This window comes from Corapipo altera, unplaced genomic scaffold (assembly GCF_003945725.1).
Source record: "Corapipo altera isolate COAL_440 unplaced genomic scaffold, ASM394572v1 98, whole genome shotgun sequence".
Taxonomy (NCBI): domain Eukaryota; kingdom Metazoa; phylum Chordata; class Aves; order Passeriformes; family Pipridae; genus Corapipo; species Corapipo altera.
Window position 1 is genome coordinate 2,393,789 of NW_020884914.1, and position 26,105 is coordinate 2,419,893.

General features: G+C 37.8%; 1 protein-coding gene across 3 annotated transcripts in view; it reads left to right on the forward strand.

The window, feature by feature from the left end:
• ZC3H7A (zinc finger CCCH-type containing 7A) overlaps positions 1-26,105 on the forward strand; it is a 26,562-nt gene extending 457 nt beyond the window's left edge. The window contains exons 1-23 of one of the 3 annotated variants that reach the window (XR_003529610.1): positions 234-461; positions 4,877-4,980; positions 6,165-6,204; positions 6,973-7,170; positions 7,667-7,825; positions 9,510-9,590; positions 9,672-9,713; positions 10,530-10,557; positions 11,075-11,355; positions 13,023-13,230; positions 14,075-14,139; positions 14,863-15,055; positions 16,666-16,827; positions 17,408-17,604; positions 17,836-17,933; positions 18,929-19,110; positions 19,630-19,706; positions 20,232-20,365; positions 20,736-20,841; positions 21,286-21,394; positions 22,232-22,381; positions 22,730-22,893; positions 24,073-24,392. Coding sequence is in view for 2 of the 3 variants with exons in the window: in XM_027654936.1 (XP_027510737.1) it covers positions 4,913-4,980; positions 6,165-6,204; positions 6,973-7,170; positions 7,667-7,825; positions 9,510-9,590; positions 9,672-9,713; positions 10,530-10,557; positions 11,075-11,355; positions 13,023-13,230; positions 14,075-14,139; positions 14,863-15,055; positions 16,666-16,827; positions 17,408-17,604; positions 17,836-17,933; positions 18,929-19,110; positions 19,630-19,706; positions 20,232-20,365; positions 20,736-20,841; positions 21,286-21,394; positions 22,248-22,381; positions 22,730-22,893; positions 24,073-24,262 (2,916 nt within the window). In the remaining variant the exon portion in view is untranslated. Of the gene's footprint in view, positions 1-233; positions 462-4,876; positions 4,981-6,164; positions 6,205-6,972; positions 7,171-7,666; positions 7,826-9,509; positions 9,591-9,671; positions 9,714-10,529; positions 10,558-11,074; positions 11,356-13,022; positions 13,231-14,074; positions 14,140-14,862; positions 15,056-16,665; positions 16,828-17,407; positions 17,605-17,835; positions 17,934-18,928; positions 19,111-19,629; positions 19,707-20,231; positions 20,366-20,735; positions 20,842-21,285; positions 21,395-22,231; positions 22,382-22,729; positions 22,894-24,072 lie in introns of those variants that run through there. The other 2 variants (XM_027654935.1, XM_027654936.1) reach the window with 2 other exon arrangements.

Sequence of the window (26,105 nt, forward strand, 5' to 3'; positions counted from 1 at the left end):
CCCCCCGGGCGGGGCCCGGGCCGGGCGGGCCCCGGGAGGGCCCCGCGGCGAACAAAGGCGGCGGGCGGGCCCCGCGCCCCGGGGGGAGCGGGACCGGCGGGGCGGGAGCGCTCCTGTTGCTCCGGGGCTGGAACCAACCCCGGCGGGGCCGAGCGCTGACAGCGGCCGGGCCCGGCCCGTGCCCGCGGCCCCCGCGATGGGATCGTGGGGGTTCGGGCGCTAAAGCAGCAGCGCGGTGATTTCTGTCCCCCCCGGCCCGGGGCAGCCGTGCTCGGGCGGCCCGGGGTGTTCTGGTGCGGAAAGTCAGAACTGTATTGCAGGAAGGGGAAAAAAACGCCAAACCAAACCAACCCCAGAAACGAAACAGGCAGCGAAACTCAAATATTGTCGATTGCGGTCGTCAGAGTTGGTTAGCAAAGGTCATCTCGGTGTAAATCCTGGGGGTGGATCTGGATTTGTTGGTAAGACGCTCCTTCTTCGGCTTGTTTTTTGGATCTGTTCTGTATTAAAATATCTGAAGGAACTGTAAACCGAAGTCTTCCAGCCCTGCTCCTTAATTTTCCTGCTGGGGAAATGAAGTGACTTCACAAAGCGTCTTTGTTCTCTCTTGTTTCCTACGTGAATTTAAGAAAAAATGTAGCAAAGCAGTGAAAATTGAAAGCAAACCTCGAACAGTATCTTATTATTTTGTGGGTAGGGAGCGAGTGGGAGGAAATGCAACTAAATACTGAAGGTAAATAAAGAGCAGGGAATGAATAGGTGTTAAACCTTTGCTATATATTCAGTTCCATTTTATTCAGATATTTCCTTTTGAATACAGGAAAGTTCATTTCTCTTTTCAGAAATAAAAACTGTGTTATTAAGTGGCTTTTTGAGCTGACATAACAGAGTTCTGTGACTGTGACCAGAAGTATTAGATGAAGCAGAGGAGTTAACTCAGAGCTGTTGGAACGTGTGTTGTGTACTGTTTTTCCTGTTTCTCCCCCAGCATCTTGCATGCTTGAAGTCTCTTATATAACAGCCCAGTGATGCATGAACATGAACATAAAATCTTTTGTGCTTTTGCTGTCTGAGGAAGCTGTTTACATAAAGATTTTGCGTTGAGATTTCTGTTTTGCCTTCCTTATTTTGGTGCCAGTCCAAGTCTGGGGAGCAGTTTTCAATCTCTGTAAGGCATGCTTTGGTTTGCACTGTTGTTTATTATCTGTAATTACGTGTTCAAACTGTCAGAGGGTTAGGCTGGGCAATAAAATGGCTTGGACAAGTCTGCTTTGGGTCAGGCTCATTCTGTGATGGGCAGGTGCTTGATGGGCAGGTGGATTCTTGGCTGGGTTGGAGCTGGTGGTAGTGGAGATGCTTGTGTCAGTGGCATCTCTCTAGGAAGCAGTTTGGGTGTAGCTGCATTTGTGCCACTTCCCACTTGCCTCTGCCAAGGCACAGGCCTGCTTTCCTGTGCCCCTGGGGTGGGAATTACATGTAAATAGCTTTTGGATCCAGCTGCCTGAATGCATTATGCTTATTGCTGCTGCTGGTGGAGGAGGTACTTTTACTTCTTATAGGTGAAAGGGATTTATATTGCCTGCCTTTTGGTCATGTATTCACTCCTGCTGTTCTGTTTCGATCTTACTCTTCTCTTTGCAGTGTCCCCTTTATTCTGGGACCCAGGGTGTAACTTCTCTCCTCTGGAGTGCAGTTTTCCTATATGGAAACACTGGTGAACTGTTTGTGGTTTTATATTATACACAGGCTTCTGCTTTCACAGCTTCTTTCTGAAGTTTTGATATAGGATGGTGTAGATAATTTCCAACTGAGTGGATTTAATATTTTGGGTTTGTTACCTTCTGACTCTGTAGGAAAGGCTGATGTTACAGAAAGAGGTCTCTTTGTTTGCAGTGATTTCCACTAGACTTGCACCCCTGTCAGGGTTCATAATTCAGCTGAACCATTGAGGCTGATAGAGATCTATCAACAGCAATCATGATAAAAATTTCAATGTGCTTTGTACTGTACAAAGATCCAATTTGAGATTTCTGCAACCCAGTAATTGTGTTAATAGTGAACTCAGTGATGCATGGCAAGAGGATACTCTATCTTAAAAGAACACATCTATACACTGCACTTGTTTTTGAAGTTTTAGCTCTGTGGAGAGGGAAGTGCAGCAAGGACCACTGGCTCCCAGTTGTTTTTAGCATTTAGGCCTGAATGCTAAAAACCTTCTCTGAAGGTGCAGAGAATACTTGTTTGAAATATTTGTAATAGCTGGAGCCGTGGATGTCCATAACGAACAATAACTGAGTTATTTGGTCAGCTGAAGGTTATTAATTCCCAGGGGTGGTAGTTCTGGTCCCTGAATGATGTTATGCATTTTTGTGCTGTTCTCAGTTTATCTCCAAATAAGTGATCTGCTAAATGTGTGCAGCAGGAGAAAGGATCAGTCCTGCCCAGTTCTGTCCTTTGGGACTGAATTTTCAACGGGGGGAACTTGTGTGCATGGCAAACTGTAGATGCTTGTTCTCTGGACAAGCTTTACACAGTGTGACCTTGCTTTTTAGAATAACTAGGGCCTCTATTCCTCTCAGTTCTCTGCGTTCTGTTTAAATTTATTCACTTGTGTTCTACAGATCAATCTTGGCTTTGCAAGGTAGTCTGGCAACTGTTGCATTCAAAGCCCTTGTGCCTGAATGTGGCATGTGGCACATGCTAAACATTGGGGATGTTCTTTAAAATGTATCTTGAATGCCTCAGAAGTGCCAAAATACAGAACACAAGGGAACTGTCTTGCCTTGTGCTGGAAGGAAAGCAAAGAACCGATGAGAGGCATAAGTGGCTTTGTGTCAGAGAAGTGGAGGGATTCCTGTCCCCCTGAGCTGGCACAAAGCTGTTGTCCTTCCTATCCCCTGTTTGTGTAGCTGGACCAGCATCTGTCACAGAAGGTGTCATTGGCTCCTGGCAGTGGACTTTCTGTCACTTGGCTTCTGTGAAACAGGATGAGTTGAAGCCTGTGATAAAGATGAAACAGTATAAATTGTTCTTTAACATGTTTGGATTTAGGCAGCTCTTTTTTTTTTTTTAATCTCTACTAGGTTTAGTAAATGGAGCTTGTCATGGCCACATAGGCAGTTGGAGAAATACTGCATTTAATAAATCAGTTCTGCCTCTGACCTTAATTACTGATACATTAGTCTGCTTGCCTTTTTTTTTTTCCTTCAGCTCACATACTATTTTTTCCTTCCTTTAGTTTGTACCTTTCAGGGAATTGCACAAAGAGTAAAGCAACAGTACAGGTTTTGCTTTTCTGGTAATAGTTACAAGCTACAAAGCAGCATTTAGACTGTTTAAATGTATGTAAGTACATATGTTTATTTGTTTTAAATTCTGTCCCTGCAAATGGAGGAGAGCTGTTGCTAAGTAGGTGGTGTTTTTTATCTTGGAAAGTGGATGGATGACATTAAAAGTCAAAACATGATTGTTATTTGCCTTGTATATAACTGAGTCTAATGGGTTTCTGGTTGAGAGGATCTAAGGATAATTTGGGTGAAAGAGATACTGTCACAGGTGCTATCAAACAATTTTAAGTCTTCTGCAAAATCATCAAATATTGGGGCAATGTGACTGTCAAAGTATTTTAAGAAAAGATAAGTTTTGCCTGAATATCTTTTGGATGCAAATGAGAAGGAAAAAAAATAGAAAACTACTTTGAATAATAAATTTCAGCACTCACATATGTTCATCACTTGCTCTCTATTCTTTTATATGGGGTGCCAGTTTGTAACATTTCCATTAACTTTATTGTTGTGGAGAAATTGGATCTGCACGTTCTCAAGTTCAATATGTCATTCTTTAATGTTTATGCTAGAGGTGATAAATAAATGCAGTTGTTACAGTGTTGGACTTTTTTCATTTCTTTGCAAATTGGGGTGGAGTTTTGGGGTTGCTTGAAATTAGTAAAGCTGCTCTTAATACTTGTCCAAATTGAGTGGCAAGGTATTACATTGTCAGTTGTTAATTTAGAGAACTAATAGCTAACTACACAGCTCACATACTGTGACAGCACACTTCAAATAGCCTTATCCTGAGGGTTATAACAGATCATTTTAGCTTGTTTAACTGAAGTATTTGTAAATCCAGCAAATTAAAGACACAAAGAAAAAAAAAAAATCACTGTTTCAGACAAATTAAATTGAAATGTCAAGCTGATGGTGTGGAATTACATTGAAGTAATTCAGTTTTTCAAGTGAAGTAGGTAGTTTTGCTACTGGTAAAGTGTCCAATGCTTTCACCTTGGTCAGCTGGTAAATATTATTAAAGCAGTAGTGTTTGCTTCTAATTACACTTCAGTGGTGGGGTCATGATGAGAGGCTCTAGAATTAGACTTACTGGTAGTTTTCTCATCAGTTTGGGTTTTATTAATAAATACACCAGGATCTTGAGTTTAGTTTTATTTCTACTTCAACAAGCAAATAAAAGAACTGTGAAGCTGTTAAGAGGGCCCCGTGTGGACCTTCAGCTGGGTGGAGCAGTAATGCATTCAAGCTGTGCCTGTAGTCTGGTGGAGTTTACTGACATGACTCTGCCTCATCTGGAGTAGATAAATGGAAACCAAAGATAAATTAGAAGCTGGAAGAAGGGTTTTCTGTAGGAATGTTGTGTAACTGGGCACTGACCAGAGTGCTGGTTCTGACCTGGGGCTTCTCCCTGGATCTCTGGGGGCACTTCAGTGCCCGTCAGGGTTTTCTTGGATGTGTTCTCTGCAGCTGTGGTGGTGCAGTGTCATCTTTGTCTGATGGACTCAGTGTTGATGTGAGATTGGATCCTTCTGGGCCAAGTGCAAACTGTTACATATTATAACAGCCATTTATCTCTCTTCCTTTTTGAGGAGTGGCATATCCGAAAAGTGGATGTTCAGGATAACATGTCCAATGTGTCGGAAGAGAGAAGCACTAGACAACAGGACATTAAGAAAGGACTCCAGTTTATAGAGTATGGTTTTGTGGTTTTTATTCTTGTATGCTTATTCACCTCTATATACATATATATGAGATGGAAAGCTCTGGGAAGGTCCTTTTAGTGTAGCACCAGCAGAGACAGGAGAAGGACCTGTGTTTCTCCTCAGAATACTTGCAAACACTAACATGTTAAATGGGGAGCAGTCTTAAGAAAAGACAGAACCCCTCTTTGTTCCTAAACACAGCAGATTGAAGGTGGGAGGTTATTCCTTTTCTGTCTTTGAGAAAAATCAGCCTTTAATCTTTTTTTGTGAGGGGAAAATGTTGTTAGCCTGAAAATCCACCTTCCACTTGAGAATAGCTGCACTAAGACTAGGTTGCTACTGAAAGGGATGGGTTTGCTCACCACTGCCTAAGTGTTTCACCTCTCTGGAGCTGAAAAATAACCTAATGAAAAATCATCTTAGTAGTTACCTTTCATTTGTGTCAATGCCAAATTCTTTTGAAGATCTTGATTATGTTAAAATCATTGTGAAATTTCACACTAGTTCATTGTTCACATAAGGCATTCTTAGAGAAAGAAGGAAAAAAAAAGAAAAAAAAGAAAACTGAGCATTTAAGAATTATTTAGAAACAGAATCTCACTTAACCTATATGGAAAAGGAAAGAGTTCCTATTTTTCTTCCTGAAAAGGTAGAAATAAATACCTCTTTTTTGTGCTAGAGAAAGTCTCTGTTGCATGTCATACAAAAGATCTCTTAAAATTCCTGTAGTGTCATTGGTATGACTTAATTAAAATTGATGTGTTCTTATGACAGATAATTTGTCATTTTATAATACTTACAAGAAGATTGCAGTTCTCCTCATGTATAATCTGGTTCTGCACAGTGGAGGAGAGGAAGGAAATTGTTTTTAATCAAACAACACTGATGTCTAAAACTCTTAAATCATTCAGAACCTTAAAACATTTTGAACAGCAGAGTTCAGACCGAGTTTATAACTTTAACAGAAAGTGAGTCTTTAGTAATAAGAAAGCACAGTTTTTTAATCAGAACTCAGCCACAGCTCCCTTCCTTGTTCAGGGCAGGCTATGGGCAAAATGTAGAGATTTGCCTGTTGGAGGAAGAGAGGCTGCTTTTAGTGAGACCCAGCATTCTCCAATGGGATTGTCTTTTAAGCAATATGTATAATAAATAAAGTTTGTGCTTTTTTTTCTAGATCTACTTTGCCCTATCCAGGGACGCAAGAACAATATGAGGTAATGAAATTACTTTAATTGCCAGAAGGGTTTTTAACATGACATAACTTAGTATAGTTACTCTTGGTTTTAGTCATCCTTTAATTAGCGATATAGTATGAATGGTAATTTAAAAAGTCTTAGTATGGGAACTGGAAGACTACTAACAGGTATTCAGGTATTTGGGGGTGCTGAATTCACTCATACAGAAGTTCAGGTGAAGTCTTTCTCTCCTGGTGTTGGGAATAAATTTGGGACATTAATTGAATAAAACAATGTGCTATTCTAAGTAAAGTTCAGAATAGCACAGCAAAAGTGAGATTAAAGGACTTCACTCACATACACCTTCAGAACATGTTTTGTTTCTGTATGTGTTATGAGTTTGGCTTGTATTTTCAAACTCATCCTCTTAGTTCTTAATCCAGTGGTAGGTGGTTTCGTTGGATTTGAGAACATATTAGATAAAAATGCAATTGTTCACATTTTAGATTAAAAAATCCTTTTGCTGTGCAAAAGCAGCCCTTCTGTACTTCTTCTTTTCCAGTTGCTATGGCTGCTGCTTGGTGAAAGAATGTATGGAACATATATATAAGTATATATATATATAAACATCTTTGAGATTGTCTTGGCAAATGTCAGAAGAAAAATACCAATACGGACAAAAGTTTTGCGTTTCGCTTTGATTCCATGAGGCTACAAGTGTAATTTTTTTTATTTAAAAATTTATTTGGAAACGTGGAAGAAAACCAACAAACTGCTGCTGACGAGTGTTCCTTTTCTTTGTTCCAGTTATTTATACGAGACCTCGTTAGAAACCTTTTTAATGAAGGAAATGACGTGTATCGGGAGGGTGATTGGAGGGCATCACTGAGCCATTATACAGAAGCTATAAACATTGCTGATTATGCTAATTCTGAAGAGATCCACGTTTCTGATGATGTTTTAGAGAAGCTGCACGTGAACAGGATAGCGTGTTTTTCAAACATGGTAAGCTGCTGTCCAAACTGGCAGTGGGAAGACCCAGAAAGTTTAAAGAGTGAAAAACTCTTGGTGGTGGTTTGAAGACTGACACGTTTCAAATCATCACGTTGGCACATTCTTTAAATTCTTCTTTTTAGAAGTATGATTGGGGTATTTTTAGTTACTAATACTAGAATATTAACATAAAGAGTCATACTAGGCTTGGAATTTGATGGAACAGTGTTTTTATCTATTTATACTGCTGATTGCACCTGGGTCTGCTGCTTTCTCTGCAGAACAAGATGGCTCTTGTGGAAAAGCTAAATTGTCTTTGTAACTGCTGGTAGATTTTACATAAATGATGGCCCTGCCTGTTTTTAGTTGCCTAAGTTGGTGACTGAGCAAAACTCATAAATGCAGCCTTGGTGAATGTTTTACAGTATTTCAATACCTTCATCTAATACAGCTTAAATTCATTATTTCAATGATAATAGTTCTGATTAGTTCTTTTTCCTCCTCCTAGGGATTGCATGAAAAAGTTCTAGAAGACTGTGAGATAGTATTAAGATTGAATGAAAACAATTTCAGAGCTCTCTATAGGAAAGCAAAAGCTTTGAATGAACTGGGAAGGTATAAGAAGGCTTATGATGCTGTAGCAAAATGTTCTCTTGCTGTACCACAGGTGGGTAAATTATATATTGATGATTATTTTTAAAGGTTTGAAACAGATATTACATCATTTGAAACATATTCTTGAAACAGATATCAAGACCACTGAAGTTCTTTCTGTGGGTTTGGGGTTTTTTTAATGGAGTAAAATATTTTTTATTCCTCTAAGCAGTTTTTCTTGTTGAAGTGAAAACTGAGAGTAGAGACTTTAGTCCTCAAGCTCAGTTTGTTGTGTTAACTTTCAGCAAAAGAAATAAGTCACTTTGCAGTGGGGCTCAAGTGCCATGAATGTTTGCAACAAGCGCTAGAACCACTGAATTCTTCGTTTAAAATTCTCAACGACATGAAGAGAAACCCCCCATAATTAGAACATACAATGTTGATTCTTTTGGTAACTGCATTTCAGCTTTCCAAGCATTTAGTAACATTCTTGTCCTGCCTGTGAATCCCTTGCTGTGCACCTCTGCTCTCGGGCTGGGGCTGTGTTAGCAGCAGTGTGTGCTACAGGAGGAGATGATCCGTACACTGAAATCCTGGCCCTGTGAGGTCTGGTGTCTGTGGTTGTTTGTGTTGGTTTGGGTTTTTTTGTTTTATTTGTTTGTTATTTTTTAAGAGTTGGGGTGCATCAAGACAATTCCTGCAGGACTTTCAATTTAGTGACATCCAAAACTAATCTGAAACTAATCTGATGTGGCTCTCAGACCTTTTTTCACGATGCAACCCGCAATGCTGCGAGTGGGGCTGCTGGAGAGGTTTCACTGCAGAAATGCATCCCTGATTTGAACTGAAATGCTGCTGGAAGCTTTGCATGCTTTGCTCAAAATAGAGTGATCACAGGACAGAATACTGACTTGCTGCTTTTTCACCTTTCCCCATCAAAATGACAGTGACATGAGCAGACAAACTGGGGAGCGTAGGTTTGCCTCTTGATATAGAGAAGGTTTCAGTTTTGTTTCCAAAGACACAAGCAGTTTGTCTGAATGTGTAACTTTGGACTTTGGATCCTCACTTTGCACCTCCAGATCTGAATGTTTTTGCTTAAGGTTGATATGCCTTTATATAAGTTTTATAAATAGCTTTTTCTAGCTGTGGGACATGATCTGAATACTAAATCTTAAAATAATTTCAATGGATTGCTATTGTAACTATAGGACAAAGTGAAATATGGTGATGTTTTTAACTCAGCTTTTCTGGTTGTGTGGTGCAATTACTCCCAAAATACAGAGTTCTCATTAAATATTCATCAGTGTCATGTAGTAGTTAATATGTTAATCAGGAATGTGGCCTTCAGTTTGTGTTAAAATGATAAAATAAAACCCCATCCCCTCAAAGAACAAACACTCTCCTCAAATAAAAAGAAAAATACTCACCCACAAAAAAACCCCCAACAAAACACTTCTCTGAATTTCTCTTGTTTTGGAAAAATCTTTATTTTAAATTCAGATAAATAGGGAAAAAGGATACTGTTCATTTTCTGTCCTTTTCTTTTTAAATTCCAAGTGTTGGAGTAACTTTTGCTTGAGGGTAGCTTTATTTTTCCTGTTTAGGTTTTAGTCCCATGTGTTTGTGAAAGAATAAAGCTGCATTAAGAGACATCCTGCATACAGGATCTTGCAGAATATAGACTGAGATGTAAACAGATGTCCTGGCTACATGACAGTACATGTAAATGATGAAATTTTATTTATGTCTTTTAGGATGAAAGTGTGATTAAGCTTACCCAAGAACTAGCTCAAAAACTAGGGTTAAAAATAAGGAAAGCATATGTAAGAGCAAAGGTAAGATTTTAACATTTTACAGTAAGGTTTCCCTCTCTTGATGTCAAGGTTGTGTTTAATGAAAGTATCTTTTCTTTGCAGCCACCCTCCTCAAATTCAGTTTCTAATGATTTATCAACTCAGGTAAGGTTTTACATGGTCCAGGGAAACAGTCCCTGTAAACTCCAGGGAATAATTGTTTCATAATTTCACCGTGATAAAGGGAAAATGGTGCTATTGACATTTTATATGAGATGCTGTTATCTTGGTCTTTAGGGTTCTGTTGATCTTTGTGTTCAGTTTTGCTGTATATTATGTCAGACTGGGACATAATGTTATCATTCAAGTTATCTTTGTAGAATCAATGTGATCTAAAATATTAAATCCAGTGCAATGCATATATTTACTTTTAATGTCTTGAGGCAAGAGTATAGGCTTATTTTTTATTTTACGTATTGACAATTATCAAAATGAAGGTTGCTGGGATAAAAAAATCTCTTCTACTGTATGGATTTGTCCAAATTTGACCTTCATTAGCAGCTAAACTTGCATTTGTCTTGCTCCTTGTAATGTGTCTGAATGGCAGGAATGAAGAGGAGTTAATCTTTATCTTACAGACTTCTTTCACAGGAACATAGACAATTTAGCTGTAAATGAATGAGGAAACGTAGGAACAGCTCATTTAAGATACCATTTAGACTCTTTCATTCCCTGAAGTATCATTCTTACTTTTGTTGGTTGGCTGCAAATTTTTAGTGATACTGTGAGTGGATTTCAGTCTGCAAATGGATGCTTTATCTAAAAAATTATTTGACCCTTAAATTGCATTAGAGTTCATAAATTTCAGATTTTATGAAACCTGCATTTTAGACCTTATGTTCTTCATTGTAAATATGTATTTGAAAAGTTTAAATGGCTTTTGTACAAAGTGCTGAGAGGTTTTTTTTTTCTTGCTTACAGAATTCTTCTGTAGAAGATATTGAGTTAGGTGAGTCTGGTGTTACAATGCCATTGCTAGGAAGCTAAATATGCCATACATATCTCATTGTATTTGTTAGGAAATGTCTGAAGAAAATTCATCTTGTCATTTGAGAGTTCTGTGGTAAAAAGTCTGAGCTCTAAAACTGTATATTTAAGTGGCTGAGCAAATTTCCTTTTGGTCTCCTCAACTTGATATGATTGTAGCTGCTCCTGTAGTGATCATTTCCATACTGTTCTTTTTAACTTGGAAGAACAGGGAGGGGAGAATATACCAAAGATTTAGTAAAGTATCAGGTCTGTAACCTTTCCTGTTTTTCTTCATTTGAGTGATAGATAAACACTGAGACATAGGTGCACATGAACTGGAAGCTGATGGAAGCTAAAAAAATTTAATGTGGTTTTGCTTAAACATTCTTCACATTTCTTCACTCCCTCACTCTCCACACTGTCAGGGTAAAAGTTATGCAAGATCTTTTCATGTCTTTGAACAAAGATTCCAGTCATTCCCATCTTACTTGTTTCAGATTTATCTGACCAGAAGCAAGAGATGGTTTCTGCTGCTTCTTCATCAAACTTTGTTTCTGAAGTGTCTAAAGTGTCCCCAGTTCCTGTACCATCTCTATCTGCTGTTATGCCTCTTCAAATGGAAAAGGTCCCTTTGCCTTCTGCCGTGTTGGCAAATGGAGGGAATGTTTCTTTCCCTATGCCAGAAGCATGTTTAGATTGTGGAGATGGAGATATAATTATTGGGGAAGAACTTGATGAATTACTTGATTCTGTGCCTGATCCAGATGAAAGTGTAATGGTAAGACTTTTTTTGTCTGTTTTCTTCTATGAGTGGGATCTTGTATTTTTATCAAGTGGGCAAGTGGTGAAGAGTGTGTTACCTTTCCTGGTTACATGGAGCTGTATTTGTACATAGGTTGTTTTTTTTATTTTTCAGATGCAGATTCTTGTAAATGTGGCTGTAAAGATATCAGGACTAGTACTACTGCAGAAATACTATTAGCTACTACCAATACTACTTAGAGGAAGTACTGTGAAAAGTGAATTGAACATTTGAAGTCTGGGCTAGTGTGGGTTTTTTGGGTGTTTTTGTGCAAATAACCCCACTTAGAACATTAAGAGTGTGTTGGAGTGCTCATCCTGTAGCTGTAGAAATTATAGTTAAACAGAGGCAAATAGCTTTTTTGCAGGGCAGAAGTAGTTGGACTGTGGCCTTCTGGGGCTCTCACTGGTATCTCTGCAATCAGAGTTCTGTCCAGATTCCACCTCCTGGCTAAACAGAAATAGGCCATCATGAGACTTCTATATATTTTTAGAAGAGATATTAAAGAAATTTAGTTATATGGAATGTTGTTCCTAATTACAGCATCAATCCAGCCCTAGAACAGAACAGTGTTCCTCGATTGTCAGTCAAAGTGAGAGCTCTGATTGTTGAGCAGAGATGTCTGAACTTATTAGCAGGTTACTGGCTCCCTGCTGTGGCCCTGCCAGTCATTTGGAGTATTTATTTTGCATTGCACTAGTATTGCAGTGTTAAATGAGGCTGTGGCATATTCAGTTCTTTAATTAGTTGTGATTTTAATTCCTCAGTCACCTGTGGATATAGGGTTGTAAATTTTCAAATCAAAAATGCTCGGGCTTCTCATTTTCCGTTTTATGCACTTTGTGTTTCAGAAAGTATTTTGAAAATGTAGAAAGTAATCATTTTTAGCACATCCTAGGAAGTTTGCCATGGTGAAAGCCAGGGGGAAATGCAGTCTTCCAAGACAAACTGCAGGCTTGTGGAGTGTGGAATCTTGAGGGAGTTCTAGACTGATAACTTGGGGAACAGAGGGAGTTTCATATGGGCCAGACTCTGTGCAGACCTACTCTGTCAACCTCCAGGGATGGCAGGAGGAAGGGAGGGGAAACTTCCCCACTTGGCATGTCCTTCCTAAGGGTGTACAGAAGGATAAGTTATTTTTTATGGGGGGAAAGAAGATGACCTGGCCTTTGCAGAACATGTTACCATTGGATTGTATCTGGGGATTTATTTCAAAACTAACTCTTGACTCTTTGCCATACTACAGTTTGAATTATGTTCTCTTTAGTTAGAAAAAAATAATGTTGATTTCTGTCTCTTCCTAGTCTTCACTTTGTCTGTGTTTTTAATGTAATTTGGAAATTCAACTCTGATCTGATAGATAAAAAAATCCAAATCTGTTAGTAAGTTAGTAAAGGTTTGGTAACTAAACCTTTGAAGTGGTTGATCCATGGGTAATGCCTTGCACTAGGGCATTGTTTAGGGTTTGGGTACTCTTTTGGGTAGCTCTTGCAGTACTGCAGTGTGCCTTTCATTGATGTTTTTCAGTAGGTTTATAAAAATTTTGCAAAAACCTTACTAAAAGAAATACTGTGGCAGATTTGTGTTCTTGAGGGGTTTTTTGCTGGGTGTGAACACACTTCTTAAATTTATTTTTTTTCCAGCAAACTACAGGAGCCAGAGGACCTATTCCTGCAGGGAGTGTAGCTCCCAGTGTTCCTTTCTCTGCCTCTTTGCTGGGGACGCTGCCAGTTAGTGCAGGATTTGTTCCTTCACCTTCTCTTTCAGAAATCTTTTCACAGCCTTTGGCTTCTTCGCTGGAAAACTTTTGTTCACCTTTAAGCACCTTTTCAATTAGTGACCCAAAAAGAGGTAAGAAACAAGCCTTAATATTTAACCTTTTATGATGAGAGTTGTGCACAAGCCAACTGGCTTTTCTTTTTAACAAATGAGTTTTCACAACTATTCAGAAATATTTATAAATAAAACTTTTGTTTCCTTGGGGTCTGTGTAAGCACGGTCCAAGCTCCCTCTGTTCAGTTTTTCTATATCTGTTGTGTAACTTTATTTGTTTCAGGTGAATGAGTTTAAAGGAGAAAGAGTATTCCTTCAAACTTTTTTCTTTTTTTTTTTTTTTAAACAAAGATGTTCTTGCAGCTTAAACCTTTTGTCATGATTTGGCAATAAACAAGAGTTAAAAAAAGGGTAATACAGTTATGTACTCTGAAAAGATACCAGATTCAAACCATAAGGACTATAATTATGTAGTGAAATCAGGTATGTGAAATAAGATATAAATAGTCAGTGAACTAGAAAAGATAAAATAGAGTTTTGTCTCTAATTACCAGTGTTACAGGACCATGTTGTCTTTAGAAAGAAGCCAGAGTTACAAAATAAAATAGAAGAATCCTCTTAACCCTCTTCCACCTCATTCTTTCATAGTCAGGTATTGCTTATCTCACTACTCTTTTTGTACTGTACAAGTATCTTCATATTACTTCAGCATCTGCCTGTGAAGCTACTGCTGATAGTAATTTTTCAGCCCAGATGTTTACAAGGAACTTTTACATAATTGAAAAAAACTTATCATAGCAAAAACACCCCAGCTTTGGTGTTTGTCAAAAAACCTTTGATGCTTCTCAGGAATGATAAATAATTTTTTGCATGGGATGTTCTGGGGAACTGGTATAATTAAAACTTCTTGATTTTCCTCTAGACATCTCAAGTTCAGCTTCTAGAGATGGAACACCAACACTTAGCAGCAATAATTCCCCATTGTTTGTACGTATTTTTCATGTTTTCTTTCACATCAGTTCAAATGTAACACCTTGAAGGCTTTGCATAGATCCGAATTTTTACAGTTGAAGTTTCTATTTTTAATAAAAATGCACTTTTAGTGTTAAAATAGGATTCTGGCTTGGAAAACAGTAGCACAGGAGCTCATGGCAGCAGTAACTGAACACAAGAAAAAATTTACAGTTTTATATATGCAAATTTTGAATACTGTCACAGCCACTTCTCCCTTCTGAGGAAGTTGCTGTAAAATACTGTTGAGTTGTAAAATAACCAACCTAAAATCTCTTATGATTTGAGTGCCAAATAGTAGGAATCCTGAAGAACTGTCCTAGTACAGGAACAGAGCAGATACCACCTTGTGTCTGGAAATCTCTCTGCTGTCTTATTCTGGTCGTGCTGTGTATTTGCAGTTGTGCTGCTGGCACTGATTACATGGGGAAGGGTGACACCCCTGTGAGCCAGGATGGGGTAATAATTAGCCTGACAAGGGCTGTTCTCCCTGTACCTGCTTGGGTATTGTTTTATGCTTAGTCTGTGCTGTGTAAACAGCCTTTGTAAAATTTCCCTGTCCCTTCTTAGACATGTGTTTATATTACGATCTTTTTGTGGTAGTCTTTTTATACTTTGAAGAATAATTTTAGTAGGTTAAATTTGAATTGTAGATAAATAAATTATTTGGATCGAGTAAAATATACTTTCTTTCAACAGATAAATGGTCCTAATAGTTTGTTTGGGTCCGAAAATTACATGGGACTTGCAGGCCAAACTAGAAATGACTTTTCAAATGTTTTTAGCAGTACAACTGCTAATATACCTGTATCTTCAGCACTTGGGGGAAGAAACCCATTGGAAGGCACACATGAGCTAAGACAGGCCTGCCAGTTATGTTTTGTCAAAAAAGGTAAGGGGCTTTTGGACTCGATTGGTTTGATTTCTTTAAAATGAAAAAGCTGAAATGTTCATAATAAACCACTGTTGGCTTCTAAACCATGTTAATCCTGACTCGTTCTTTGCAGATGTAGCACTGTCTTGTGACTGCTAAAATATTTCAGCCACTTTTATCTTCTTTCTTCTTGTCTTTCTTTCTTGTCCTAATAGATTCTTGATTCCTAAACCCACCCCAAATCCCCACACGCTCTCCCCAGCCTGTGTGTGAGGTCATTCTCATTCTGTATTCGCTTTCCTCCCAAACCCCAGGGTACTGTGAAGAGTGACACCTTTGCTCAAAACTTGCAATACTCTCTCTGATTGGCAATGGGGAATTGAACTGCAGTTCAAAGTACCTGGTAACCTTCACATCCCATCTGTTTTATCGTTCTTTCAAACTAATTCTAAATGATAATCGTGAGGCTTCCAAACCTTTGTAATAATTAACTCCACTGTATTGACTCAAAGGAGCTTAACCAGTATTGGTCTTTAATACAACTAATCTTTCAGGCCTGAGCTGTTGCTGTTAAACAGAGCCATATTTTAAAGGCAATAGCTTTTATTAAGACTAATCTTAAATATAAGCATTGTGTTTATAGGCATAATTGATATTGATACACTAATAAAGAATTGCATCGGGACATTTAGAGGATGACTGTTGCACCTTTAAGAACTTCTGTATTAGTTTAAAATTATTTTTACAAGAAAAATCCATGAAGTGATGTTTGAAAAACCATAGGACACATTCTCAAAAAGCAGGAGCTATAAAACATTTTGAAAATACTTAGCATGTTCCTAGCTTCACTTTCTGTGTCAACATATCTACTTCCTCTGTTTCTTTCCATCTCTATCAAAGCCTTTAAGTGTCTCTTGCTTTTACTACCTTTTGAAATTGTTCCATCATCATCTTGTCAGAGAAACTGGGTCATACTCTGTTTTTTTCAGTCTCATAAACAGCAAAATTCACTGAGCATTGCTCATCTTCAGACTCTCTCCCTGATGTCTTCATTTGGCATCATCCTAAAGACAGAGTTTAAAGCTAGGCTTATTTTTGTTTCCAAAATCACAAAGTTCTGGGATTGGCATTTATCTTTTTGGCATGTGTGTACTTACAGTGTTTTGTCTCTAACCATAGTCCCTGTTCTAATAAGATAAAAGTTGAAGGTTAAGAGAGCCATTTGCTGATCATTGGAATTCATCTGCATTGACTTATTATAAGGAAGCAATTTAAGTTTTAAACTGTTGTTATGGGAATGTATACTTTGGAATTGGAAAAAAATGCAGCAATTTGCTGTCTCAGAGTAATCTTCAGGTTGTAACACAGCATCCCTCCCCCAATATAAAATAACTTGTGAGTTTTTTCTTGCTGAGACTGGTCCTTTTGTAAGTATTTGGGTTTTTTTCTATTCTGCTCAACATGATGGGTAATGACTTTTGGTTCTTCAGAGCTGCTGGTGCAAGTAGGAATTCTATTCAGTGTGTTCATGTACTTTGCTTTTGGGCTTCTGTGCCAGTGTGTGTATGGAAATGTTACCATTTGCTGCAATTTATGCAAATACAAGCAATTTTCTGTGATTTTTTCAGGTCCTAAATTATTGGATTACGCTTACCATCCCAATTTAGAACATAAATGTAAGAAGGATATTTTAATTGGCAGAATAAAAAACTCGGAAGATAAATCATGGAAAAAAATACGTCCAAGGCCAACAAAGACACAGTATGTGGGACCATATCATATATGTAAAGGTATGTGTTACAGAGGGGAAAATGTTAATGCTCCCACTCAAAGTAATGTAGTTCAGCTTCTCCATAGTGAGGTATAGAATGAAGTCTTATTCTTGCTCATGGGAGGTGGAGAAGGAAGTTCAGGGTTGTTTATAGTATCAAAGGAGAGCCCTATTTTGGCTGTTAATGTTGTTATTTAGAGAACACGCACTGTACTTCTGTGTTTGTTGTTCTTCATCGTGAATAATTTTGCTTTCAAGTGCCGGGCGATTACTCTTAAAAAGAGCAACAAAAAAGCATTTTCTCTTGGACTTTTGCAGTATGATGTAAGCAAGATGACTTGTGGATTGATGAACAGCTTAGTTTAAGCACAGGGCATTCTGGGTTTTCTGCATTGTTGCCTTAGACTGGTACGGGATAGTTGTTGGAGGTTTTACATTTTCATCAAGTCATTCAGCATCAGGTCCTGTGACCCATTTAAAACTGATATATGGGACTTCTTCATTGAAAACATTTGAAACGGAGATGGTGGAAGTTTCAAGATGAATTTCCAATAAAAGCTGTTCCCAAAGCAGTGTCACAGTTGATGTTGGCATTTCAGATGTTGCTGCTGAAGAGGAGTGCAGGTATCCAGGGCACTGCACGTTTGCCTATTGCCAGGAGGAGATCGACGTGTGGACGCTGGAGCGCAAAGGAGCCTTCAGCAGAGAGGCTCTGTTTGGGGGAAGTGCAAAGATCAGCTTGACTGTGTCCCGCCTTCTTCAGGAACATCACGGATTATTTATGTTTCTTTGTGAGGTGCTGCTTGATTTCTAATAACACAATAAAAATTACAATAGATGCTAAAATCACCCCGAAAGAAATGCTTTGGTTCATGCCTATTTTGTAAGTTTTGAAATGGATGTTCAGTCATAACCTGATTAGCTTTACATTAAAGACTAGATGAATTATCTGTTAAAATCTTTGAGGTAAGGTATATTTTGAAATTTATGCAATACATATTGTATAATTATTTTTTTTGTATTCCAGAAATGTTTTGATCACAAACCCAGAATAATAAGCAAAAGGAACAAGGATAACTCATCTTCTTGTTCTCACCCTGCTATGCATGACTTTGAAGATAACAAGTATGTTTGAAATACCATATCTATAAGTTTCAAATTAAAAGCAAAGGGTTTAGGGCAGTTTTGAATACTGACTTTCATTTCTTACCTGTTGATTGACTTCTCTTCCCTGCTAACTGACTGTAATGCTTTGGCAGCATAGGCAAGACAGACTTACAAAACAAGGGTTGACTCATGTAACTAAACTAAAGTGAACTGTTTATCAGTAATTCTTGAGGGGCCCACCCTTGTCTTTGAATCTTATGGGTTTTGGTGTCAGTTTAATATCTGGTGAGCTGCATTGATGTAAGTAGATGTATGATGTTAAATTAATATAGGAATTTATAAGTTTTCTCTTTCTTTGATCTACTTTGCTTATTTTGCTGCAGTTTTAACTCAGTTATGAACAGGTTTACCTTGATTGCAATGAATGAAATAGACCACAGTCCTTATTAACACTGTTGATAAAAAAACCAGTGTGAGGAAAGTGTCTTTAAAGAATAATTTAAGTTATTGTTGTAATAGTATTAAGTAAATTTTGGAGAATTAAGTGACTTACATTTTTATATGAGGGATACATAAGTGGGAGCATTTGAATTGCTTTGTTTGCACTCCAGTTCCCTGTATTGCAGCTGCAAGAGCTGGGCTGTTACTGCAGTGCATCACCTCTGTCTTTAATGGTGTTCTACAAAAGAATAAGTATTATGTTAGTAATTAGATCAGGATATGTACTTCAAAGTGGACAAGATATGCTTTCCCTCTGGGAAACCATTGATGCAGTTGGATTGAATTCAGTAATGCTTTGCAGAAGAGGGACTTCTGGATTTCAGAGGAGCTGTTCTGTGATGTTTGTTTACTCGGCCTAGAAATGACCCTGAGATGTGACCTCCTCCTGGAAACCGTTTTTTTTTGACTTTCCCCTTTCAAATAAAAAGTGTTTTTTTAAAAGACATTTGAATAATCTGTCACGAGGGATGGTCATTTTAAGAAATATCTAAAACTGGCTGTTTTCAAAACAGGTGCCTTGTCCACAGTTTGCGAGAAACTATGGTGAAATATTCCAAAATCCGCCCTTTCCAGCTCCGATGTCAGCTTGACCTGTGCAGACACGAGGTGCATTATGGCTGCTTGCGAGAGGATAAATGCTTTTATGCTCACAGTCTGGTGGAGCTTAAAGTCTGGATAATGCAAAAGGAAACAGGTGTGTTTTGCTTTACTCTTCATTGTCTTGCCACTCCTTCCTTGTCTCGACTCCCTGTGAAATCGGCAGCTTGGGATCAGGGCAGGAAGCAGGGAGGAGCAATCTGGTGTTTCTCAGCTTGGGTTTTGGAGAGTTTTTCTGTGGTCCATAATACAGTGCAGCTTTTATAATTACATAGTCACGACAGGTTTAGTATGTTATGTTTAAAGGACTACTCAAAGATGCACCTTAACTTATGTGAGCAGTCAGTAATTTAAAAAACTTGTCTGCTTTTCTGTGTGATGATACATACAATAGTTCTGTTTTGGAGGCCCTCGTGATATCCTTAAGTATATATATTTGTGTGTATGGATGTAAATGTATGTCCATGATATACACACATACACGAGTGTGTAAATATTTATACAATATATCAAAACAGATAAAAGCTTTGAGGCTGTAGTTGCATTCCAGTTTGAGCGTGTCTGTAATGCTACAACAGTCATAAGTATTCAAGCACTTTTCCCCCTTCCTTTACAGGTATTTCACATGATACTATTGTTCAGGAATCAAAGAAATACTGGCAGAACATGGAAGCTAGTGCACATGGATCACAGGTATTTTCATTTTTCCATTCAACTAATTCTGCAGTGAGTCTGGTGATAATTCTTTTTTAATGTATGGAGCTTATTTTAGAAATTACTTTTTTTAATGATTTCCAGATAGTCTCTTTCAGTGTAAACTTTCTTCAACTTGTTTCACTTAGACTAAAATGCCTGCTTTGCTGCTATGCAATTCCTTTTTTGCTTTGCTTATTCTGTTGTAGGTGGAACATGAAGCATAAATATAATTCCAAAGTCAGCTGCCATGGGGCAATTATCTTTTCCATATGGAAGACTTTTATGTGTTTAGTTTGTATATATTACCACAACTTCAGGGTACATATACCTAAATCAGAAATGAGTTAAATAAAAAATGCATGTGTTAAGAAATGTCTAGTTTGAAATGAAAGGCATGCAGCAATACCTGCTTCCCAACATGTGTTGTAAACTTGTGCTGTAGGGGGTAATTCATAATTATGTATGGATTTCTTTGCAGATGCAAAATACCTTTTACTGTTGTTGTTCTTTTTTTGGCTTAAGATTCTTGGGAACCAAATGAAATATGGATCACTTAATTTGAAGATGAAGTTTGTTTGTGGTCAGTGCTGGAGAAATGGTCAAGTTAATGAGCCAGACAGAAACAAAAAATATTGTAGTGCAAAGGCCAGACACCCGTAAGTAAGATCAAACAGTGAAACTTCTCCTGATTTAAAACCTCTTTTGGGAAACTTTTTTGCTTCTTAGAGTCATACAAGGAATTAAAAACCCAAAACATATTGAAGTAGAACAGTCATCTCTTTGTGGCTTGTCAGTAATTGGTACTGAGAAACATTTTGGTGGCTACAAAAGTGTTTTGTGTTTAGGTTTTGGTTTTATTTTTGAATGATCCGTTTCAGCCAAGTTTCAGTAGAACTTAGTTAAATCTCAAATATATGGTGAAAGCTTTGTAAAGAACCTTTCTGAGCTCTCCTGGTTCTGCTTCTGTGCACACAGTGGGGCTTTTTTTAACTGTATTTTCTTTCCCTGAATGTGTCTGATTTTCAGGTGGACCAAAGATCGCCGTGTGGTGCTCGTAATGTCTAATGAACGGAAGAAGTGGATGACCATCCGTCCTCTTCCTGCAAAGAAACAAGTGCCTCTGCAATTTGATGTATGTTAACCTAAAACTAATGTTTTGGTTAAGAAAACAGAGTAATGGGGCTGGTTTCATCCGTTCTGCAGGAATTCCCATGGGAGTTGGTGGGAATACGTACACAGTGTTTCTAAGTTCAGCCTCAGAAAACCCCGATCTCACATGTTACTACTGAAGCCCTTTCTCATGAGTGGAATTAAATAATTCTGAGGTAATCTATATATCTCTGTGGTCTGGTAACGTGGTAGGAGGCAAAAAGCAGTCATAATACTTGTTTCCAGCAGTTTGATTTTTCTAATTCCAAGAAATGAGTTTTTTATAAAATAAATATGATTTTATTTTTCCTGTGATATAAATGTCTGACTGGAAGGATAAACACTAGCCAAGGCTGAAAAAAAAATTCTACTAGCATCCATTTTACTTTATATTCATAAGGATTTTTTTTTTAAATTCATATTCCAGTTGTGCAATCATATTGCTTCAGGCAAGAAATGTCAGTATGATGGAAACTGCTCATTTGCTCACAGTCCTGAGGAGAGAGAGATGTGGACCTATATGAAGGAGAACAGCAGTAAGTAGAAGAGTAGATTCCAACATGTAAATCTAACTGTTCTGCTTTTCATTCTTGTATTTCAATTCTTTTTTAATCTACTTTCTTTCACTGTCTTTTGTAGTAAACCTTGCAAGTGCCCTTTTAATTTGAATAAACCCAGACTGGGTATTCAAAACCAGTATTAAATAAAAATAGCTGTATTGTATATTTGTTGCTTGATGTTGCTTGGTTTTTTTAAACAATAGTTTCTATTGGTTTTTTAGGTGTCTTAGAATAGTGTATTGATCCTTGCAGCAATATTGTTTGGGGTTTGTACTTTATATTGCCATGTGTGCACACATGGATTTTGTTGAAAACATAATGGGGAAAGCTCTCTGTGGAACAGTCCCCCCAGGTGTATTTACTGGGAATTATCATTCACTTTCTGTTGCAGACTTGTTATCCCATTAGTGTGACTGGGAGAAATCATTAAAAATCAGAAGTAAAAATAACATAAATGATGAGATCCTGTTCTGCAAGAAAGCAGACTAAATTTACCAAAAACTGTAGCACATGTTATATTAGTACTTTGAAATTCAGGCATCAATACACAGTGGCACAGCTGTTATCTGTGCCTTGGGTCCCTGTTCAGAAACAGGTCTTGCTTTCCTCCTTGTAGGCAGAGCAGGGTCTTGGTAAGTAGCCAGAGACTCCTGTTGCTCTTGGCTCTTAGTCTGTAAACTGTGTAACTGTCTACATTTGTTTCCTTCCTTTTTTTCTTCTTACGATAGGTGGGGACTGAATTAAGCTTTGCAAACTCAGTCATTTATCTAGTGTTCTCAAACTCTTGCCTTAATTGCTAATTACTTATTTTAGCTTCTGCTCTCATTAGTTCAAGACTTGGAGCAGTTGTATGACATATGGCTAAAAAGTCAAAAAACAGAAAAAGGAGATGATACAGCTGCTCAGGCAAACAAAGAAAATGGGAAGCAAATTCACATGCCAACTGACTATGCTGAAGTCACAGTAAGTAATCAAAGCTATAATCCTAAATCCAAGCATGTGGGTGGTTTTTTTTGTTTGGTTTTTTTCCCCCCCCCCAGTCAGTAACTTAATGTTGTTGCCCTCATTTTCTTGGTGCTTCCTTAGCCCATTGCTAGCTACACTAAATGCAAACACTCACTGACACTGTGAGGTAGTTCTTCTAAAGCCAGTGGAGATCATAAACTTCAGGTGACTGTTTAAATAACTGTATCTCTTTAGGTAAACAGCAGTTTACAGGCCAACATAGGGCATTCAAAATGTATTAGGAGCATTTCTGTGCTTAAATCATTGAATTCTCAATGTTCTATTTTCAAATTCCTTGTAAAACAGGTGGATTTTCATTGTTGGATGTGTGGGAAGAACTGTAATAGTGAGAAGCAATGGCAGGGTCACATTTCTTCTGAAAAGCATAAAGAGAAGGTTTTCCACACTGAGGATGATCAAAACTGCTGGCAGTATCGCTTTCCAACTGGATATTTTAGCATTTGTGATAGGTATGTGGTTTGTAAGATGGCAAAAATGATGACAAATGACAGTTTAAATAATTGAGGCTGTTACTGGTTTTGACAAAGTTTCTAGTATTTGTTGCTTTGCGTACATCTTTCAGCAAGAAATTAAGTATTTAACAGTATTTTAACGTACTTGAGAACTCAGGGAGTGACAAGGTGCCTAATTGTGGAGTTGAAAGTTCATGGCAGCTGTGTGAAATGAATATTGTTGGTATTATTATGAGTGTACTCAGGCAGCTGCATATTAATTACCTGTAGAGCACAGGAACAGTGCCTTGCTGGGCAGTGACACTGGAGCTCTAAGGCAAGTAGAAATGTTGGCATCAAATTGATTTTGTTAAAATTGAGTATTTGTTATTAGAAATCATTTATGAAAGTGTTGAAGAGAACTTCCAAGACCTGTTGGTTTTCCCCAGTGTTGGTTGTATGTTTTGCTGCTCCCTTTAATTCTTAAATGCAGCCTGTTTACCTGCCTGCAGAAGACTTTTTTGTAAATCTGTTGAAAATTCTTTCCACCGTTGGAATCTTTTTGGAAGGCTAAAAACTGTGGCATTCTGGAGTTAAAGGTTCAGTTGGCTGAATTGTTATTCAGCTTGTTACTCCATTTCCAGTTAAAGACTTTGAGTGCCTTAGAGATCTTGAGAAATTGCACAGTTATTTTTCATTTGCAGTCTTTGCATGGAAGCTCACACTCCCCTTTGCTAAATTTTTAAGTAATATTCTAAATGTATTTGATGTTTTGAACATAGCAGACCTCAAATATGCAGTGTAAAGTGAATACAAACTGGCATGCCAAGTCGTGCTGAGTATTCTAAAATCATATTTAACAAGGATTAATTAGTTGGATTTTTAATCAATAGTAGTTCTTTAGCTTAGTGAGTTAAATGATAAGGTATTCATTAATATGAATTTGAAAGTTTCAAGCATTAAATTACTAAGTAAAGTAGGAGCATGAAGAACAGAAAGAAAAGAGCCATGTCTTGTCCTCTGTAAAATACAATTAAATTTAAACAGAGTTAATATCCCTTTAAAAGTAAATACTCTTCCAAGGTTTTTTTGTCCTTAATATGTAGTGTATTTGAAAAACATGATCTGAAGAAAATACAGACAAAATAGTGATCACGATAATTCTATGAAAACACTATTTAAAATCTGTCTTAACAGATATATCGCTGGTACTTGCACTGAAGGAAACAACTGTAAATTTGCCCATGGAAATGCTGAACTCCGTGAGTGGGAAGAACGAAGACAAGTTTTAAGAATGAAGCTCAGCAAAGCAAGAAAAGATCACTTGATTGCTCCCAGTGATAATGATTTTGGAAAATATAGTTTTTTGTTTAAAGATTTAAACTAATACAGAGATGACACATACATGTTATCAGCTGGAAGCATAAACCAGAAAATTTGACAATAATCAAAAGCATGTGACAGAAAAGCTGCAGGTTTTCTGCTTTTATTGGCATATATTGTTCCTCCTGAACAGCAAAGTATAGTAGATTTAGGGGGATTGAGCAGACCTGTCTATGCTCTCATGAAACAGAGTGGTGATTAAAAAAAATCTGAAGTATTATGTGCTTACTCACCTTCTGTTGGACAGAAAGTTAGGAAATAGAAGGGGGGAAGAGTGGTTATAATATCTAGGAAGCCCCCTAGTCTCAGACCTTCAGTTGAAAAACTTCAAGGTATCAAGGTATTGCAAAACAGAGTGTTATGAGCTAAGAAAATGATGGATGAAAATTCTTCAGATCTTTTAATGGAGAGGATTTGTTTAAAACAAAGTTTGCTACTTATCTATATGTAGGTTGCTAAAAAGGATTTTCTTATTAAAGATTTTAAACAAAATAACCATTTAACTACAATATATGTTGAATGGGTATTTTTTCTCTATTTGTATGTTTCAATATAATTTACTGAAAAAGGATCTTGGGAGGAAAAAAGTATTAATTTTTGAAAATGAAGTAGTTAAAATTCTGTTTCTTGGTCTTTGCTGTTTAAATGATGATTTTGAAAGATTACACTTGTATGTCAGTATTGTGTATTATTGTATGGACTAATGTTGCCTGTAATAAAGAGAACTTTACACAAAGCTGTTTTCTGCATGTAGCCTCTCAGGATTGAGATTTTTGTACAAACAAACAATTATTTGCCAGTTAGCAAAAGCTTGAGCACATGTAGCTAAAAGTTTACTCAGTTGGTATTTGTGTCGCTCGCTGCTTGTTTGCGGTTTTCTGTATCGTCATTAGCTCATGGCATCACTACAGTAACAAAAATGGCCAATGACTTGCAATGTAGACAAGCAGTTTGGAGCTATGTGGTGCTGGGACACGTTTTCAGCCCTTGGAGGTGGGCATGAGCCACTACCTCAGCTGCAAGGTGGATGGTGCTTTCCATTGCCTTTCCTGCAGAGCGTAGGACATGGAAAACCATTCAGGGGCTGAGGTGACTCCTGACTGATGAGCCTTTGGGCTTTACAGTCATTGGAGCTTCTGTTGTGTTTTGGCTTTTCTGCAGATAAACTGCTTTCAGCTTTCTTTGTGTGTTTGCTGATTTCCTTCCCCCCCCCCCCCAACTAAGCTGTTTTCAGTCACTCATTCAAAATAGCTAAAGCTAGGTTTCTTTTTTTTTTTTCCCCTCCCATAACTGGTTTCTCCCTCCTCTCAAGAGTATTTTTCTCTGTTCCTGGCTGACCTTATATAATTAGAAGAGCTTTAAGAATGACCTCAGTAGTTTGAATGTAGTCATTGAGCAGATATTGTGTATGTGTAAAAGGTGTTGAACCAAAGTTCAGTGTTACCCATACACGACGTGGATGTTGTGTCCCTTCACAGAAAGCACAACAACTATGAAACCAACACCTTGTGCTTCAGTCATGGCTTGGGGATCTTGGGAAGTGACTGCTCCTCACAGGCTGGGCTGCAGTGCATTGAGTACAGGATGCAGACAAAGGAGCTCTCGGTGCTTGAAATACCACCCGCTGCAGTGCTGATTTTTTTACATTGTTTGTAATAAACTGAGCGTGAGACGAGTACTGTGGACACTTATTTGTGTGACAAAACCTGATTGTATCGTGTGCCTTTCTGAATTGTTTTTTCTCAATTTTATGCTTTCATTGTTTGATTGTATAAGTGCTCTGTAAATCATTGGAAGTAATTCTAGGGAAAAAAAAAATACTAAAACATGAAACCCTCGTTCCGTAA